This window comes from Rhamphochromis sp. 'chilingali' (assembly GCF_963969265.1).
Source record: "Rhamphochromis sp. 'chilingali' genome assembly, chromosome: 3".
Taxonomy (NCBI): Eukaryota; Metazoa; Chordata; class Actinopteri; order Cichliformes; family Cichlidae; genus Rhamphochromis; species Rhamphochromis sp. 'chilingali'.
Genome location: NC_137931.1, coordinates 45,095,869 through 45,112,642, shown reverse-complemented (window position 1 = coordinate 45,112,642; position 16,774 = coordinate 45,095,869). Strand labels below are relative to the sequence as shown.

At 42.4% G+C, this 16,774-nt stretch overlaps 1 protein-coding gene across 1 annotated transcript in view; it reads left to right on the top strand.

The window, feature by feature from the left end:
- cacna1ea (calcium channel, voltage-dependent, R type, alpha 1E subunit a) overlaps nt 1-16,774 on the top strand; it is a 118,825-nt gene that overhangs the window by 99,351 nt on the left and 2,700 nt on the right. Inside the window, exons 27-48 of the mRNA XM_080877175.1 lie at nt 309-368; nt 696-802; nt 1,211-1,307; nt 3,318-3,478; nt 3,709-3,846; nt 4,561-4,762; nt 5,036-5,200; nt 5,942-6,052; nt 6,140-6,220; nt 6,303-6,488; nt 6,592-6,683; nt 8,009-8,177; nt 8,299-8,426; nt 10,851-10,947; nt 12,825-12,930; nt 13,022-13,129; nt 13,270-13,370; nt 14,551-14,657; nt 14,777-14,942; nt 15,124-15,252; nt 15,519-15,666; nt 16,565-16,746. Of these exons, the coding sequence (XP_080733301.1) occupies nt 309-368; nt 696-802; nt 1,211-1,307; nt 3,318-3,478; nt 3,709-3,846; nt 4,561-4,762; nt 5,036-5,200; nt 5,942-6,052; nt 6,140-6,220; nt 6,303-6,488; nt 6,592-6,683; nt 8,009-8,177; nt 8,299-8,426; nt 10,851-10,947; nt 12,825-12,930; nt 13,022-13,129; nt 13,270-13,370; nt 14,551-14,657; nt 14,777-14,942; nt 15,124-15,252; nt 15,519-15,666; nt 16,565-16,746 (2,841 nt within the window). The remainder of the gene's footprint in view (nt 1-308; nt 369-695; nt 803-1,210; nt 1,308-3,317; nt 3,479-3,708; nt 3,847-4,560; nt 4,763-5,035; nt 5,201-5,941; nt 6,053-6,139; nt 6,221-6,302; nt 6,489-6,591; nt 6,684-8,008; nt 8,178-8,298; nt 8,427-10,850; nt 10,948-12,824; nt 12,931-13,021; nt 13,130-13,269; nt 13,371-14,550; nt 14,658-14,776; nt 14,943-15,123; nt 15,253-15,518; nt 15,667-16,564; nt 16,747-16,774) is intronic.

Sequence of the window (16,774 nt, the reverse complement as noted above, 5' to 3'; positions counted from 1 at the left end):
TAAGCAGATTAAATATCATTAAGAACAGAAGGGAAAAAATCCTTAAACTGTTTTGCAAAAGGCCGCTTGATGGGGGGGCAATTATATCTGATGAGTGTGGCAAATGAGGTCTGAAACACACTGAGCCTGGTTATTCACTGGAGGAGCGGGGCTAATCCTGTGCTGCATTAATGTCATTTGAGGGGACTTTTTCCTGCTAAGCGACTATCAGGAAGCATATGAAAGAAAAAACATTGTGAAATTGTTTTCTGCGCCCTTTGTGTGTCATCTCGGATATTTCTAAAGCGTCTCTGGCTGTGACTTTACAGGTTCTGCGCTATTTTGACTACGTGTTCACTGGAGTCTTCACGTTTGAAATGATAATAAAGGTGAGTTATTATGAAAAAATGTCAGAAGAAATGCTGCTGAATCATGTAAATGTATCTAATGGGTTTAAATTCAAAGACATCCTGTGGTTTAGCTGGATGAGTTCAGCAACAGACAGAACAAACACAGAAAAACGGTTTCTTATGAAAACATATCTGACTACCAAAGAAGTTGAAGTAACCAGTTTTATGTTAGAATTACGACCCTCTGCTGTGTTTCAGCCTTGAAGTAACAAACATGGATTTATTGCAGCAAGTTGAGGGCTGTAATCTTTCCTCGCTGACTCATTATCACCTCTAACTCGCCGCCTGGCTCTGTGCTGTCTCCAGATGATTGATCAGGGTCTGCTCCTCCACGATGGCTCCTACTTCAGAGACCTGTGGAACATGCTCGACTTCGTCGTGGTGGTGGGAGCGCTGGTGGCCTTCGCCCTCACGTCAGTCACGTGATTTATTTTTATTAGTCTCATGAGCTAATCATATGTCTTAACACAAAAGTGTCTCTAAATCAACTGTAAGTTATCTTTTGCATCACAGTCTGTTCCATTTCCTTTATGGGTTTGTAACTGTTGTTATAAATGTCCCTCTCTCCTGCTTTAACTGTCTGTGGATGATGCCTCTGTGGGATTGACCAGCAGCAATGTGATGGGGTAAAAGACTAAGAAAAGTCCTCTCTTATGAAAAATACTAACTTTAAATGTAGTCATTTAAATTTCTGCAGAATGCCAAATTAGTAAAACGTGTTATACATGTTGTGACATGTTGTTGTGGGTTAAAGGTGAAAAAGAAGAAGAAGAGGCCAAAATGGGGCATTAACGATGTTCACGCTGTGTGTTTCTGTACAGAAATAACAAAGGACGGGATATCAAAACCATCAAATCTCTGAGGGTGTTGCGCGTCCTCAGACCACTGAAGACCATCAAGAGGCTTCCTAAACTAAAGGTGTGAAATGCTTTTGACTGTAGTTGGCTTATTTGTCTGTTTTGGTTTTGATGAGGCAGTTCATTAAAAATATATATACTCTTATACCAAAGAGAAATCAAATTAAATAAAAATTTAAAAGACAGAATTTAAATTTGGTAAAAATGTTGACAGTCACATACATTTGTATGTCAGAGCTCAAGCATGAACTTGCACGTTGCTTCAGGTTTAGAGTTTCCTTTGTTTCCTGTTATGTCAGTTCACTTTTATTTATGTAGCACTAAATCCCAACAACAGTTACGTCGTGGTAAGACCCGACGATAACACGGAGAACGTTTATGCCTGCGTTAGCTGTGTACTACAACAGGTTACATATGCAATGGTCCTTCAAACCTGCGCGCGCGACCCGGTCACTGCGCACAGGAACTCTGCGCTGCGCACAAAAAAGCTCAACCACAATTGAAATTAAAATAAATACGTAACATTGTGTTGTTTTGCAGTGTGAGTCAGTAAGTGACCGGTGACTTATAATGCGATTCACATTAGTGTTATGCAGCTGTGACAGCGTCCTTATGTGCCGCCACCAGTGTTTTAGCTAGCAAAGCAGCATGGCCGATGTGGAGTGAAGACACGCTAATGACAACGCGTACAGCCAGTGGCGATGTGAGCAGGACAGACGGAACAATTGACGGGAAAAGTGTGGACTTCAAACTAAATACCAGCTTTTATAAAACGAGAGTTATTATTCATTATGTTTTTTATTGTGTTTTTTTTTCTGAATAGTGTCGTTGTTTTTTTTTACCACGGGAAGAAAGCGCTCTGCCTGTGAGTTTAAAAAAACAACCCCACCCTTTCCTATTGGTGGAAAAATATCCCATGTCAACCAATCAGAAAATGACATGGCGACGCAGCATTTGGTTGTTTAGGAAGAGCGAAAGAGAGAGAGTTTTGAGATGTTAGAGATTTGTGACGTTTAGCGTGCTTGGAGTCTACAGTCAGTGTGTTGTGTAGCAGACAGTTTTGCTGTGTGTGTCAGAACAATGAGGTGACTGCTGAATGTGCTGCCAAAAAGCTACTAAAGGCAGATTACAATGTAAATACTGTCTCCAGGTTAAAAACAGGTGGAGTGATACACCTGCTGCTGTCGGGCCTGCAGGTATCAGGCTCCTCCGAGTGGCACAAATAATTTGTGTGGCATCCTATTTGATGCACAACAGCTGATTGTTCTGTAAATAGTTATTTAAAAAAAAACGCATTGACTGCATTTTTAGATAAATAGCTGCAAATAACTTTGTTGTTTGCAAAATTCAGTTACTTTTTTTAAACTAGTAACTATAATTAATTACTTTTTCAAAATGGCTTGCCCAACATTGGTCATTATATACTGTATTTTGCAGACAAAGAGTTACAGGACTCTCTCCCAGACCACAGCAGGAACTTCACGCAGAGCTTTATAAAAACATGTTAAGTGTGTTTTCAAAATTGCAATTCAACTTATTTTACTTCCAGTAGTGCCAACATGCTACAGGTCATGAACAAGATTTTTCATTGTTAAGTGAGTTATAGCACTTAATTAAAAGTACTATAACAGAAATGCTGTAATTTGATTATTTTAATAAACCATGTAACTTGGATGGATTTGATGCTGGCGTGACCACAGTGCATGCACACGTCTGCTGCTGCTCACAGTGGTCCTGAGCTCAGGGAGTTTTTGCTCTGACACATGAGGAATTAGACGGAACCTTGCACATGAGGGTCTGTTCTGTGTTTTTCTTATAACTGTTTGTTGCAAACCAGAGAGAACAGAAACCAAATGAACAGACAGACAAGAGTAATAAAGCATGAGCAGCAAACTGTGAGCACTGAAGCGTGGAGACCCGTTCTAACTGATCAGATCTCCATCAGAAAGCCTGGAGAAGTATTGCTCAGCACCACTGTAAAAATAGCGAGGTGGTCTGGCTTCCTGGAAGCAAAATATAAAGAAGCGGGGACTGGCCATGGTTGATCAGTATCCGTGTTCCTCTCTTCCAGGCGGTGTTTGACTGCGTAGTGACGTCTCTGAAGAACGTCTTCAACATCTTAATCGTCTACAAGCTTTTTATGTTCATCTTTGCCGTCATCGCTGTTCAACTCTTCAAGGGGAAGTTTTTCTACTGCACCGATAGTTCGAAGGACACAGAGAAAGACTGCCAGTAATGCTCTCTTATATCTCTACATTTTATACATTAAATTGTAACTTGAGGAGAATGCGGTTAATAAACCTGAATGTGTAAGCGTGATGGTATGAACGTCTGTGTGTTGAGTTGGGTGTGGTTGAAGTTGAGGCTGAGGGTGGGAGGTGAAGCAGGGGGCAAAGGGAAACCAAGACCAGTGACGACAATGACAAAAACAACCTCACCACGATGGTTGTATGTTCCTTCAGGGGTTACTATATTGACTACGGGAAAGACAAGAAAGAGGTGAAGAGAAGAGAGTGGAAGAGGCATGAGTTCCACTACGACAACGTCATCTGGGCGCTCCTTACTCTCTTCACGGTTTCCACTGGAGAGGGATGGCCTCAGTGAGTTAACTTTAGATATTCGTGCCAATTTCAGCTTTCTTTCATTGGAGCCTTGTTTAATTTTATGTGCATTTATAACAATTTAACATCTGGCTTGTCCTCTGGTTCCAGTGTGACCTTTCATGAAGGAAATTTATTAGATGTGATTCATTCAAGAACTATATTGCAATTTTTTAATCTCAGGCTACAGATTAAACGGGGCTCGTGGGTTTGCACTGTCCCAGCCCTTCTTAATTGGCAGTTGCCAGGAAATAAACCTCTGGAAATGATTTCCTCAGCCACTTAGGAAATTGGTATTTGCTCTCCATCCTGGCGAACAAATTCTTAAAAACAATTTCAGAAGAAAAAGCTGCTGCAACACATGATCTAATAATGTTCAGAAAGAGAAAGTTTCCTGCACAGAGTAACGCTTTCTGGCACAACTTCACTACTTCCAGGAGGCACGGAGAAGAAGGCTGAAGCTCCAGCAGCGCTTCTAGACTTTGTTGTTTTTGCTTGAGCAGCATTTTGGTCTGCAGCCTTCATCAGGGGCGTCACCGATGACGAAACGCTCTTTACACTACAGGCGTTGCTGGAGCTTCTTCAAAATTTCCTCCACACACCGTCCTAGGACCGATATGAAGGCTGATATAAAGGCTGTTTGGTTCTTGTCGGTCATGGTTTGATTAGCATCTATATCAGCATTGGTTTAGCATTGCACCGCTGCTTTCCCAGGGTTCTGCAGCACTCTGTGGATGTGACAGAAGAGGACAGAGGTCCGAGCCACGGCAACAGGATGGAGATGTCGATCTTCTACGTCATCTACTTTGTCGTCTTCCCGTTCTTTTTCGTCAACATTTTTGTGGCTCTCATCATCATCACCTTCCAGGAGCAGGGAGATAAGATGATGGAGGAGTGCAGCCTGGAGAAGAATGAGGTGATGACATGCAGGAATCAGTATTGGTACAATCTAGTGAAATTAAATATGCTAGTTAGGATGCTGCTCGCAGCTCTTCTTGGCAGTCAATAATGTTAAAGATCAGACATGGAAAAGCCCCATCAATCAAAAATACAGCACACAATTCATTCTCTTAGAGTCAGCGAGTCTTTTGCTTTTGTCTAATCAGAATTTCCTCACATTTATTTTACGGCACAGCTGATTCTTTGTGCTTACTGCCGTGTTTTAACTGTGGTTCTCTCTGTATTTCAGAGGGCATGCATAGACTTTGCCATCAGCGCCAAGCCCCTGACCCGATACATGCCGCAGAATCGGCACACGTTCCAGTACCGTTTGTGGCATTTCGTTGTGTCGCCTTCGTTCGAGTACACCGTCCTGGCCATGATTGCGCTCAACACTATCGTGCTGATGATGAAGGTGAGGAAAAGGAGGAAACGACAGGAAAGAAATCAGAGAACTTATTAAATTTTGCATTTTTTAATGAGAGCAGAGCATTAGATTAGTGATAAATGAAAGCAGAAGCGCTATTATCTGCCTCACGTCTTTCCTTTCTCTGCAGTGACTTAGTCTGGTGTGTTATTTTCCACACATCCATTTGCTGATAGGAAAGCACACCTTGCATCACTTCTCGGCAACATATTCTGTGATGAAAGTGCGACTGTTAACACTTTGGGTTTAAAATAAGCCGAGGTGCGTCACTCTGCGGTAAAATAAAGGATGTGCTCGTCTCTCGGCGCCGCCTGAACGCGCTGTGATGTTTGCGTTTGGATCTGCTGATGTTTTTGCAGTATTATTTCTGATCTGGCCTCTTCTGGGGTTGTGCTGGTTGTTCAGACAGACAGGCGCTCAGTGACTCAGCCTGTATTAAATATTGATCTATAATGTCCGTGCGCTGCTATTTTGCATGACCTCATTAACTGTGGCCGCCGCCCCTAGAGGAATGACTCCTTTTATAGTGCGACAGATGAGAGGTGCAGAGACAGAGGCACTATTTATGGGTCTGTAGGAATCTTCCATCAACCTGCAGATCTACAGAGTGCAGGGTTCACACCCATCAGAGAGGAGGTTGATGCGCAGTGAACAGGCTGGAAAACGATCCACTTCTCCTCATAATAAAGATCACTTTATATTTACATGTTGCCGCTTTTGCGTTTCCAGTATTACTCTGCCCCGCCGGCGTACGAGGCTGTGCTGAAGCACCTGAACACGGCTTTCACTGTTCTCTTCTCTGTCGAGTGCATCCTTAAGATCTTGGCCTTTGGCTTTCTGGTGAGAGGAGACAAAAACACGCAAAGCCTTAGAGTGAATTCAACAAGTGTTTGGAAATGACTCAGAACAGCTTTCCTGTTTCAACAGAACTACTTTCGAGACACGTGGAACATTTTTGACTTCATCACCGTTTTGGGCAGCATCACTGAGATCGTGGTAGACCTGCAGGTAAAAAACAAAAAGCACTATTCCTCTGCTTCAATATGCTGTCACAGTATTCAACTTCTCCCATCTTGTGTCTCTCTGCCAGTTTGTTGATACGATCAACATGAGTTTCTTGAAGCTGTTCCGAGCAGCCCGTCTGATTAAACTGCTGAGACAAGGCTACACCATCCGTATTCTGTTGTGGACCTTTGTTCAGTCCTTTAAGGCTTTGCCCTACGTCTGCCTGCTCATTGCCATGCTCTTCTTCATCTATGCCATCATTGGCATGCAGGTGAGAAGTTCCCCTGCATCCTAGGTGTATTTTTATGGTGAAATAAATCCTTCAGAGCAACAGTAAGTTTGTCCTCGTTTGCCTGTTTGTGTGTGTCAATCAGGTGTTTGGGAACATTAAGTTGAACGAGGAGACGCACATTAACCAGCACAACAACTTTAAATCCTTCTCTGGTGCTCTGATGCTGCTATTCAGGTAGGACACTTCAGTACCTGCAACCTGATTAAAATAGATGCACTATTGGAAGCTATGTAATCTAAAAATGTGGGTTCAGTTAACAGCGCTCCAGTTCCAGTAAATAAGTTTCTCTATTGTAGTCTGAATTATGTCGCGAGATTACAGTAGCGAAGAGCTTTACTGTCCCAGTGTCCCCGGGGCTACCCTGAGTCAAGTGCACTGAACTTACCTCGTTATCAAATTGCTTGGCAGACACTTTGAGAGTTTTGACAGATTAGTGTAAACAGATGTCTGGAAGGAAGCGTTGAGTGATTGAGTTGTGTTGATGTCTCATGGTGGAGTTCAACATTGTTCTCATGTGGCATAAATTTGAAGGATGACTGTGTGGCAGGTAAGGTAGGACCCAAGTGCAGGAGAAACTCCGAAAGAAACTCCGAGGCAGCAGAACTACCGGAGTAGACAAAATAATTCTGGATAAGCAGAAACTAAGAACCACGGACCACACGGCGCATACAGGAAACTGAGACAATAGACACACAGGCAACAGGTGGGAACACAGCTGATACTAATAAGAGACTAAAGGGAAAGCAAAACATAACACACAGGACAATCGACTGTCAAAATAAAACAGGAAGTAAAAAACACCAGGAGTCCAGGACTGAGACATGCCAGCTTCACAGAGCTAACACAGCAGGGGAGACAGAGGTAAAAAACTGTAATCCTGTGTAAAACGTAAATAAGAACAAATGAAAATCTCATCTATATGTTATTTACAGTAAAACACAAAAATGTCTCAGGAGAGCTGGGACAGGAAACTAGGACACCAAAGGAAACATGAGCAAACAAAAGAAACATCAATGAAAAATGGGCAAACTGGGTTGTTGACTCATACATTCAGGACATGTCAAGGTTTTAGTCTATTAAGTATTTAGTGCAACGTTTAGAAACATTACACAGTGCAAAAGAAACAACTGCATAAATTAGCATTATTTCCGTCACATTACAGAACAAATAGGACGGCATCCTCTTTACAGTAAGGACAAATCTGTGCTTGCCCACTAACTGCACTCAGCTTTTATCCGCAGATAGTTGTGGTGATCAGCTGGTTGTCCAGAAGTTTACCGTGCACGTTCATTGGACAGGGTCGCAGTTTTCTCTAACCAGTGTTTTCCTTCGTGTGGCTGCAGTATTCAGTTTTATCCACTAAACAACTAAATCTCGCATCTAAAAGCTGTTTCTGAAATGGAGCTGCAAGTCTTACTCTGGTTGCACCCTCCAGATGGCAGGCATGACTGTGTCCTGACAACTACTTCCCCCTGGTGTCGTTTAATGTTTGTATCCAGGAGTGCTACTGGGGAGTCGTGGCAGGAAATCATGTTGTCTTGTCTGGGAGGACAGAAGTGTGAAACGGACCCGTTGCTCCAATCAGAGTCGACAGACCCGGAAGGGGGCTGTGGTTCCGACTTTGCCTATTTCTACTTTGTTTCATTCATCTTTTTTAGCTCCTTCCTGGTAAGAGAAAAAAAATCTTGGCCATTGCTCGTCCCTTTATTTATTTGCAACAAGAATAATCATAGTTTTTCCCACAGCACGTTTGGCACATTTATATGCAGCTTGTGCTTTCTCCATTCAGATGCTGAATCTGTTTGTGGCTGTAATCATGGATAATTTTGAATATCTCACCCGAGACTCGTCCATCCTGGGTCCCCACCACCTAGATGAGTTTGTTCGAATCTGGGGGGAGTACGATCGAGCTGCCTGGTCAGTATCCTTGAGTCTTTACTCCAGTTTACACACAAAGTTGATCTACTGGTGGTATTATGATTATGATATGATGTGGAAACCTGTGATATAATACATGAACTGGTCTCTGACACTTTTAAAAGAGCACGTTCACATATTTTTACTTTAAGGGAATAATGAGATTTCATTTCAAGTGCTCTCTGGTAACGCTCATGAATATTCCCTGTGGGCAAGTTACTTTGAAAAAGTAATTAATTATAGTTACTAGTTACTTCTTCAAAAAAGTAACTGAGTTACAAGATTCTAAAAGTAATTAATTACTTGAAAAGTAACTATTGCTTTACTCTGGGGTTCAGGGTATAATTGGCCATTTTTAACTACTTTTGATTTTCCCTCCACATTCCACCTTTAAAAACTGCCTTACTCAGTAGTGCTTACTTACTTTGCCTTGTTTGGTATCATCCTTTTCAGCACAGCCTCACGTGGCTGAAGTTACAGTCATGTTCTCATTTTGACAGACTGTATTAACGCAATTGATCTAAAATCAGACAAAAAACATAAAATCAGAGTAGAAAGTTATATTTTTTACTGTAACAACCACAAACATGTTTAATGAATCATATTTCTTAACTTTAAATGCAAATAGAAATTATTAATTTTAAAATCCTGTGTACAACTTTGGCAAACAACAGAACAATCAGCTGTTCTTCAATAAGATGCCACAAATTATTTGTGCCACTCCAAAAAAATAAGAGGTCTCGCTGCGCTGTCTTTAGACAGTAAACGTGACAAAACTATTGAGGAAAAAATAAAAATATTGTTTATCATGACTCTGGTTTTACGCGGCCTATCAACACAATTTATAAACTGGTATATGTCACCTTGTTGCTTTGTCTTTAAATGGTCATGTGATTGGCTTACCACGACTACTTTACTCTTCCTCAGTCAAACAGCAGCACTGATGTGGTTGTTTTGCCCCCTGAGCTCCAGGTGTTTTGCCAAAAAGCTGTAGCGCCCAGATTACTTACATGCGGTAAGCTGAACACAGCTTCAACCGTCTGTTTGTTGAAAAATAGTAACGCGACCGCACCACATTTTCTTGTTGGTAACGGTAACGGCGTTGTAACGATAGAAATAGTAATTAGTTAGATTACTAGTTACTGAAAAAAGTAGCACCGTTAGTAACGCCGTTATCACTGGTAATGCTTGTTAATTAGACAAGAGGAGAAGAAAGTTTCTCTGCAGTCGTGAAAAAATGGTGAAAAATTCTCCACCAAATTAGCAGCAACTTGCAACCTTCACAAGTATGATGCAGAAATGTGAAGCATGAATCGCACTACTTAGAGAATGGCCGTATACATTTATTGTTTGCACCTTAAACGTGCGAACAATAAACATATTTGGATATTAATGGTTGAATATCTTTTGTCTGATACGTCTCATGGATAGGATCCACGTTATGATTACACAGCCCAATTCCAAAACCTGAAATGCTGCGTGAAATGTAAATAATAACAAAATCCAATGGTTTGTCAGTCTCATATACCCATATTTTATTTACAATAAAACACATAAAATGTGATTATTTAATGAAAATGATGAGCTTATTTTGGATTTTATGACAGCAGCACGTTGAGCAAAAACAGCTGTTACTAAAAAGAAACAGCTGGGGGAATGTTTAGCAACTAATTGCTGGGTTAGTTAGTAACAGGTCAAATACATTATTGGGTCTAAAAAGGGATATCAGAGAGTCTGCGGAGCTTGGAAGGAAAGTGTCTGGACTTCTTTACTTCTTCTTTATCACACGAGCAGAAACTTCGGCTGATTGTGACCTACACCCGTCTCCACACCTCGGCTCGTGTGATTAGGTAGAGGATCATTTAGGGGGTCCATTGTCCACTATTTGACCCTAGAGCTGAAGAAGCTTCTCGGATGAGAGGTGAAACATCTTCAAGCAACCTAAAGAAGTCCAGATGCTTTTCTTTCCAAGCTCCTTAGACTACGAGGACTTCACAGGCATCTCAGAGAGGCAGAATTATACAGAGGTTCAACCATCTCCAATAAACTGCATCTACAAATGTGGAAAATGTTCAAAATATCCATCCACCTATCGATCCTGGTATATCTGTTATAATCATCCTGTGATATCTGTTACATGTTCGATCTGCAGACCACAGTGGGTTTAGCAAAGCAAACAATAACTAACTCTCTTTCTTCAGGACTTGGGAAATGTGCGAGTGACCTGTGTCTGCTGGAAGTATTACTGCTTTATTTAAAAATCAGACGATTAAGAATCGATTAATGTGATTTATTCACCACCAATTTATTGTTGCAATTTCTAAAACTGCTGAGTTAGAGGACAGCGCCTCATTGGCCCTTATTGTGCACTATAGTATGAGTCTGTAATTACACCGTGACTAAAGACTTGTATGTTTTTCCCAGTGGTAGGATCCACTATAAGGAGATGTACAAAGTTGTACGCACTATCTCACCTCCCCTGGGCTTTGGAAAGAACTGCCCCCACAGGGTGGCTTGCAAGGTTTGGTTCCCCCATATCAACAAACCTCCCCTCTGCCTCTTTGATGTTGGATCCTTCCTGACTTCCTCTTTTCCTGCCTTTCCTTCCCTTCACCAACTGTGACCCCCCCTCCCCGCCGCTTGATCGTTAGGGGCGTGTTAATCGGGTCAAAGAATGGCAATAATTCAGTCTTAGGGTACTAAGGCACATGACGTTCCTCAATTTCCACACAGCTGTAAATCAGTAGATACACTTTAATTACACTAAAACCCCTCTGTGAGGCTTCGAGTCTCATTTTGATACAATAATTGACCAGTTTGAGGGAGTCCAGTGTCTTTCTACCTTTTGGATCTGGTTTAAAGGTGTTTGTCATTCTTCCCACTCCCACACAGCACAGCCCAATGTAAGTATTTAGTATTTACACCAGATCCAGCAAGGCTGTCATTCCTTTTCTCATCCTGTCCAAGGTTTTCTCCTTTCCCAGATTTCTATGCCCCGTTGGCAGCATAGAAAGAAAACAACCTGCTTTAGTCTCCTCGTGTGTGATTGCCTGGAATAATCCTTTCTCTTGTATCTCCTCTATTCTTGTTCCTCTTTTTTTACCCCTCTTTTTCCTCCACCATCCCTTGGGACTGCACTTCCCCTACACCTCCATCGTCTTTCAATTTCTCCTCCACCTCCAACATCGTCCACTTCATTTCCCTTCCCTTTCCTCTCTTTTTTGTCATTCCCTCATTCTTCATGGCTACCTGGCGCCCCCAGTGGTCGTATCCATTACACTGACATGTATGAGATGTTGACCAACATGTCACCACCTCTAGGCCTGGGCAAGAAATGCCCCTCCAAGGTGGCATATAAGGTAGACTGAACACCAAGACTAACAGGCACCACCTTCATATTTCAATCAGCAGAGATGAGCTCTGTAAAACATCATTTTGTGTGTCCCACACTGAAAAAGGCAAAGCATTTTTGTGTGTGTCGATCATATGATGCAGTATTGCTTGTTAAAGCAGTTTTAAGTTTGCGTTTGTGTCCACTGGGGCATGGTTGGCGCTACAGTAATGATTTGCCTGTTTGCTTTGCATCCTGGCAGAGAACTCGGACGGATGAAAGACAGATTGTTACTGCTGTTGATTATTTAGCCAGAGAGGGGACGTAAATGAGAAAGTTGTTAAACATCGACATGCTGGATCTGCCGGCGTCTGTTGTCAGATGATCTCACGGCGTTCTTACTTTAGTTTCTTCCATCTACCTGTCTGCATGTGCCTCCTGCCACAGCCTCTTGTTGCCTCGTTGTTTTGTGCGCTTTATGCATGCTGTTTGAGTGAAGCTGCAAGCATGCTCCATCGCATGTGTTTGTTTTTTTAACCTTCAAGTATAGAAGGACAAGAGAGGGCAAGTAAAATAATATTTTTTTGGGCTATCTGTCTTATTTCTGTCTTATTTTGGCATTAAATACAAATGTTGTCTTCATTTAAAGAAATAATGATCCGCTTGCCTTTTCTCTCCTCCTGTATTGATCACAGTAATCTCATTCAAAGTGGATTTAACTAAAACAAATTTAAAGCTAAGCTACAGGGAAACCGTTTCCCGTTAATTATCCCCATGTTAGATATGTAAATATATCTAAATGAGGAACACTGATATCAAGTTGTTTTTTATAATGAATGTGATGTTTTGGCTTTCGTAACTGTTCATCTCTGCAATGTTTTGATTTTAACATTTGCTAAATTAGTATTTGGAAAATTAGCTTGAGTACACGTACCTCTGCATCAGAATTCGTGTAGCGATAAGCAGTCACAGCCGTCGTTGCTCAGGTTGCACTGTGCCATGTTGTGCCGTTGCCGGCTGGTATTGTGAATTATGACTGACTATGAAACCTTTGCTGATGTCAACAGAGACTCGTTCTGATGAACATGCCTGTGGACGATGACATGACGGTCCACTTCACCTCCACCCTGATGGCCCTCATCCGCACTGCTCTTGAAGTCAAGATAGCCAGAGGTTAGACAGAAACAGACACACCGTGCATTTATTTAAATGTGGGTCAGTTTCTATGTCTAATTTTGTGTTTTGGGCATTTTTTTATCTGAAGGAGGGGAAGATAGGAATCAGATGGATTTGGATCTGCAGAAGGAGATTAGTGTGATCTGGCCTCATCTCTCTCAGAAGACGCTGGACCTACTGGTTCCAATTCACAAAGGTAAAATCAACATCATGACTTACCAGTAAAAAAATATATTGCATTACCCTACGAGCCATCACCGGCGTTATTTCAGGAAAATAGTTTCAGTTTGATAGAGGTGGATAATATCTCACTGCTTTCTGCCTTCTCCTTTACAGCCAGTGACATGACCATAGGTAAGATCTATGCTGCCATGATGATCATGGACTATTACAAGCAGAGCAAAGCCAAGAAGCTTCGACAGCAACTGGAGGAACAGGTGCTTTTTTTTAAATTGCTCATCTTGCTGAACCGCCACTGATGTTAATGTGCCATAGTTACATATTAAATTAGGCTCTTAGGGTTATTATTTTTAAATGTGCGTCATCTCCAAGCCCAGTATTAAAGTAAAACTTAACTTAATCAGACGAAATATAATTGCATGTGCTGTGGTTTGCAGAGTAAAAGGCCCAAATGCAGGAGGTGAGGCAGGCAGAATAAAAGTCCACATTCAGCACAAAGCAGACATCCACACGCTCGCAGGAAACCAGAGGAAGAGAGCAAACACATGTTACAACAAAGACATTACACACTCACTGGTCACTTTATTATTAGGTGCATCTTTCCAGCAGTGAGTTGCACTTCAGCTCCAGATGCTGCAAACATTCCTCAGAGATTCTGGTCCATGTTGACATGATGGACTTGCACAGTTGGTGTGAATCTCTTGTTCCACAGCACAGTGAAGGTGCTCTACTGGATTGAAATCTAGTGATTGTGGAGACCGTTTGAGTACAAGGAATTTATCCTGTTTGAGAAACTAGTTTGAGATTATTTGATCTTTTAAACACAGAAACCAAAACCCAGTAACATCCCAAAACTGAAATGCTTCACAGCAAAGGGCCTAAAATGAAACATACAGGTCAAGACTCCAGTGCTATCACAGCACTCTGCATACAGCTTCACAAAAATCTGAACCGTAAAACATAACCACTCGCAGGGACCGTGCCAACATGGCCACAAGATCAGTCCCTTATACCCACAGCTTCACAGCTGTCGAGGACCGTTTGCAACTTTCACCTTCTCACGGTAAATGAGGACGACCCTACAGAGGTTAAATGCCTGGGCCTCTTCATCAGTTTTTATAAGTGAAGAAGCCTCTTGGATCAGAGGTGAAATGTCTTGAAGAAGCTAAAGAGAAGTTCAGTTGGAACTCAACTCAGGCTCTTAAGACTATCACGACCCATCATGACCCGAATGACCGAGAACCTACAGACATTCAAAAAATGCTTTAAAAGCAGCACTGAGCCGCATAAAAACACATAAAACAGCTGTTTAAATAGTTGACATATGTATCATAAGCAGTGTTGTTAGGAGGCCCTTTGATTTTCATGTTTCTTACCCTAGTATGTTTATCCTAGTGACCTGTTCCTGTTTCCATATGTTTCTTTGTCTCCTCGTAGAAACACGCTCCAATGTTCCAGCGTATGGATGCTTCCTCTCTTCCACAAGAAATCCTATGCAACGCCAAATCCCTGTCATTCCTAAGGCATAGTGCTGGATCTGCTCTGTAAATATTAAACTTTTAATCTCCTCCAAAAGTTACTAGCTTTCAGTTATTTATGATGGCAGAGAATACAAATTCTGGTTGTTGAAGCAAACCCATGATATTTTTCTGCGTCCACTTAGTACCAGAGGAGGTTTTGTGGCACTCAGCCCGATCTCTCCCCAAGAGATGTTCCTGCAACCGCTGTCCCGCCCCAGAGAGGAGAAAGAGGAAGACGATGAAGATGATTACCATTCGCCCTACCACCCCTACCGCATTCACCACCACCATCATCATTTACACACACTGGTAACAACTATGAAATCGAAATCATCTGTTCCAATGAAGGTTGAGAAAATGTTGATTTTCAGCTTTCGGCGCTGTCTCGTAGCAGGATGACAGTGCGGTTGATTCGATGTTTGAATGTCGAGTGTGAGCAAAAGCAGTGTATAAGGTTTGCTCAGCCTGCTCCTCTGTGGTCTTTGTGCAGGTCCCAGAAGTAGTAGAGTATAACCAAGTGCTGCAGCAGGCCCGGCAGGACCCAACGCTAATGAAATCACCTCAGCGTACAGCATCTATCAGAGCGTCGTCCATGCCCAGGCTGGCTGCTGATCCTCAGGTAATAAACAGTAATAACCTTTATTCAAACCTATATTCAGTAACAGATCTTATATTAGTAGGTGCTTTAAAAATCAATAAACTATTAAAATCCACACAGGGCGCATTTATTATGCTCGTATTTGCTCCTTGACAGCAGTGAATAGAAACAATTTGCCCGCACATTTTAAATGACTATTACAGACACCAGAGTGAGTTTGTGTGCTCGTTGGTGTCATTCCTGGTTACTTAAATAATGCGTCTTCTGGTTGTTTTGCATGTATATAGCCTGGGATGTCTGCAGACAGTAGGCTGATGAAGCGCTCCTTCTCTACCATCGGAGACCAGTGTGTGAACGGTCTCTGGCAGGAACAGCACTCTCTGGAGAGGATCAGCCCTGATGCCACATACAGGCCCCGACAGAGGAGCTACAGAGGTCATAATTACAACCGTGAAGCAGCTGCTGTGGTTTGATTCTGATTCAGAGTAAAGTTTTGGGGGGAAACTGGTCAAAAGAAGACTATTGTGCAAAAGTCTTGAGCCACCTCTCATTCTTTATATTTTGCTGAGTGATTTTGAGCAAATATTTGTACTGCAATACAACACAAAAGCAATAAAATGTATATGTAAATAATTCTTCTTAAACGACAGCCACATCTCGTTAGAGGCTGAAAGAATTTCTGACATTTCTTCTTCTGTTTACATCTTTGTTTCAATAAGTTACTCAGTGAAAAAAATCCTGATTCCATGCCTAATTTATATAATCTCTATATTTGCCATATTCACTGCCAACACCCAGGCAGTCGGAGAGCTTGCTCTCCACTGAGGAGTAGTAGAAGGGAAGCAGCAGCTCCCGGTCTGGGTGAAGGAAGTGCAGCCGCTGCTGGGCCTTCTTTACCAGGGCGTTGGTGTTCTGGGTCCAGGTGAGATCAGCGGAGATGTGGGTGCCCAGATACCTGAAGGTGGAGACAGATTCCACCCATTCTCCATTTATGGCGATCAGAGGACCTGTCTGTGCCTCCTGAAGTCCATTATGAGTTCTTTTGTTTTAAGGATGTTAAGCTTCAGGTTTTCTCTGAGCACTACCTCGGCCCTGTACCCTGTCTCATCATCTCCATCAGAGATGAGACGTTGGTGGGGTGTGTTGGTGTACAGACTTGTGTGTACAGGGTCTACAGCAGGGGGCTGAGAACAGCCCTGCAGGCATCCGGTGCTGAGTGACAGTGGGGGGGAGTGGGCATGCATGATAGATGTACGTAGGCTGAATGCAGGTGGAGACTGTTGCAAAGTCTTGGTGCCACAGACTCAAAGGCACTTTGATCTTGTTCTCTCAGGTCCTAGAATCAACCACAAAGAAACAATTAGTCACGAGAGAGGGCGATCCAAGGAGCGCCGCCACCTGCTGTCCCCTGATGTGTCGCGCTGCAACTCCGAGGAGCGGAGTCGAGACCCTTCGTGCGAAAGGAGAAGGTCCCGCTCACCTAGCGAAGGATGCACACAGACCTTACAGAAACAGGTGCTTCAGTCTTTCCTGACCCGGCCAC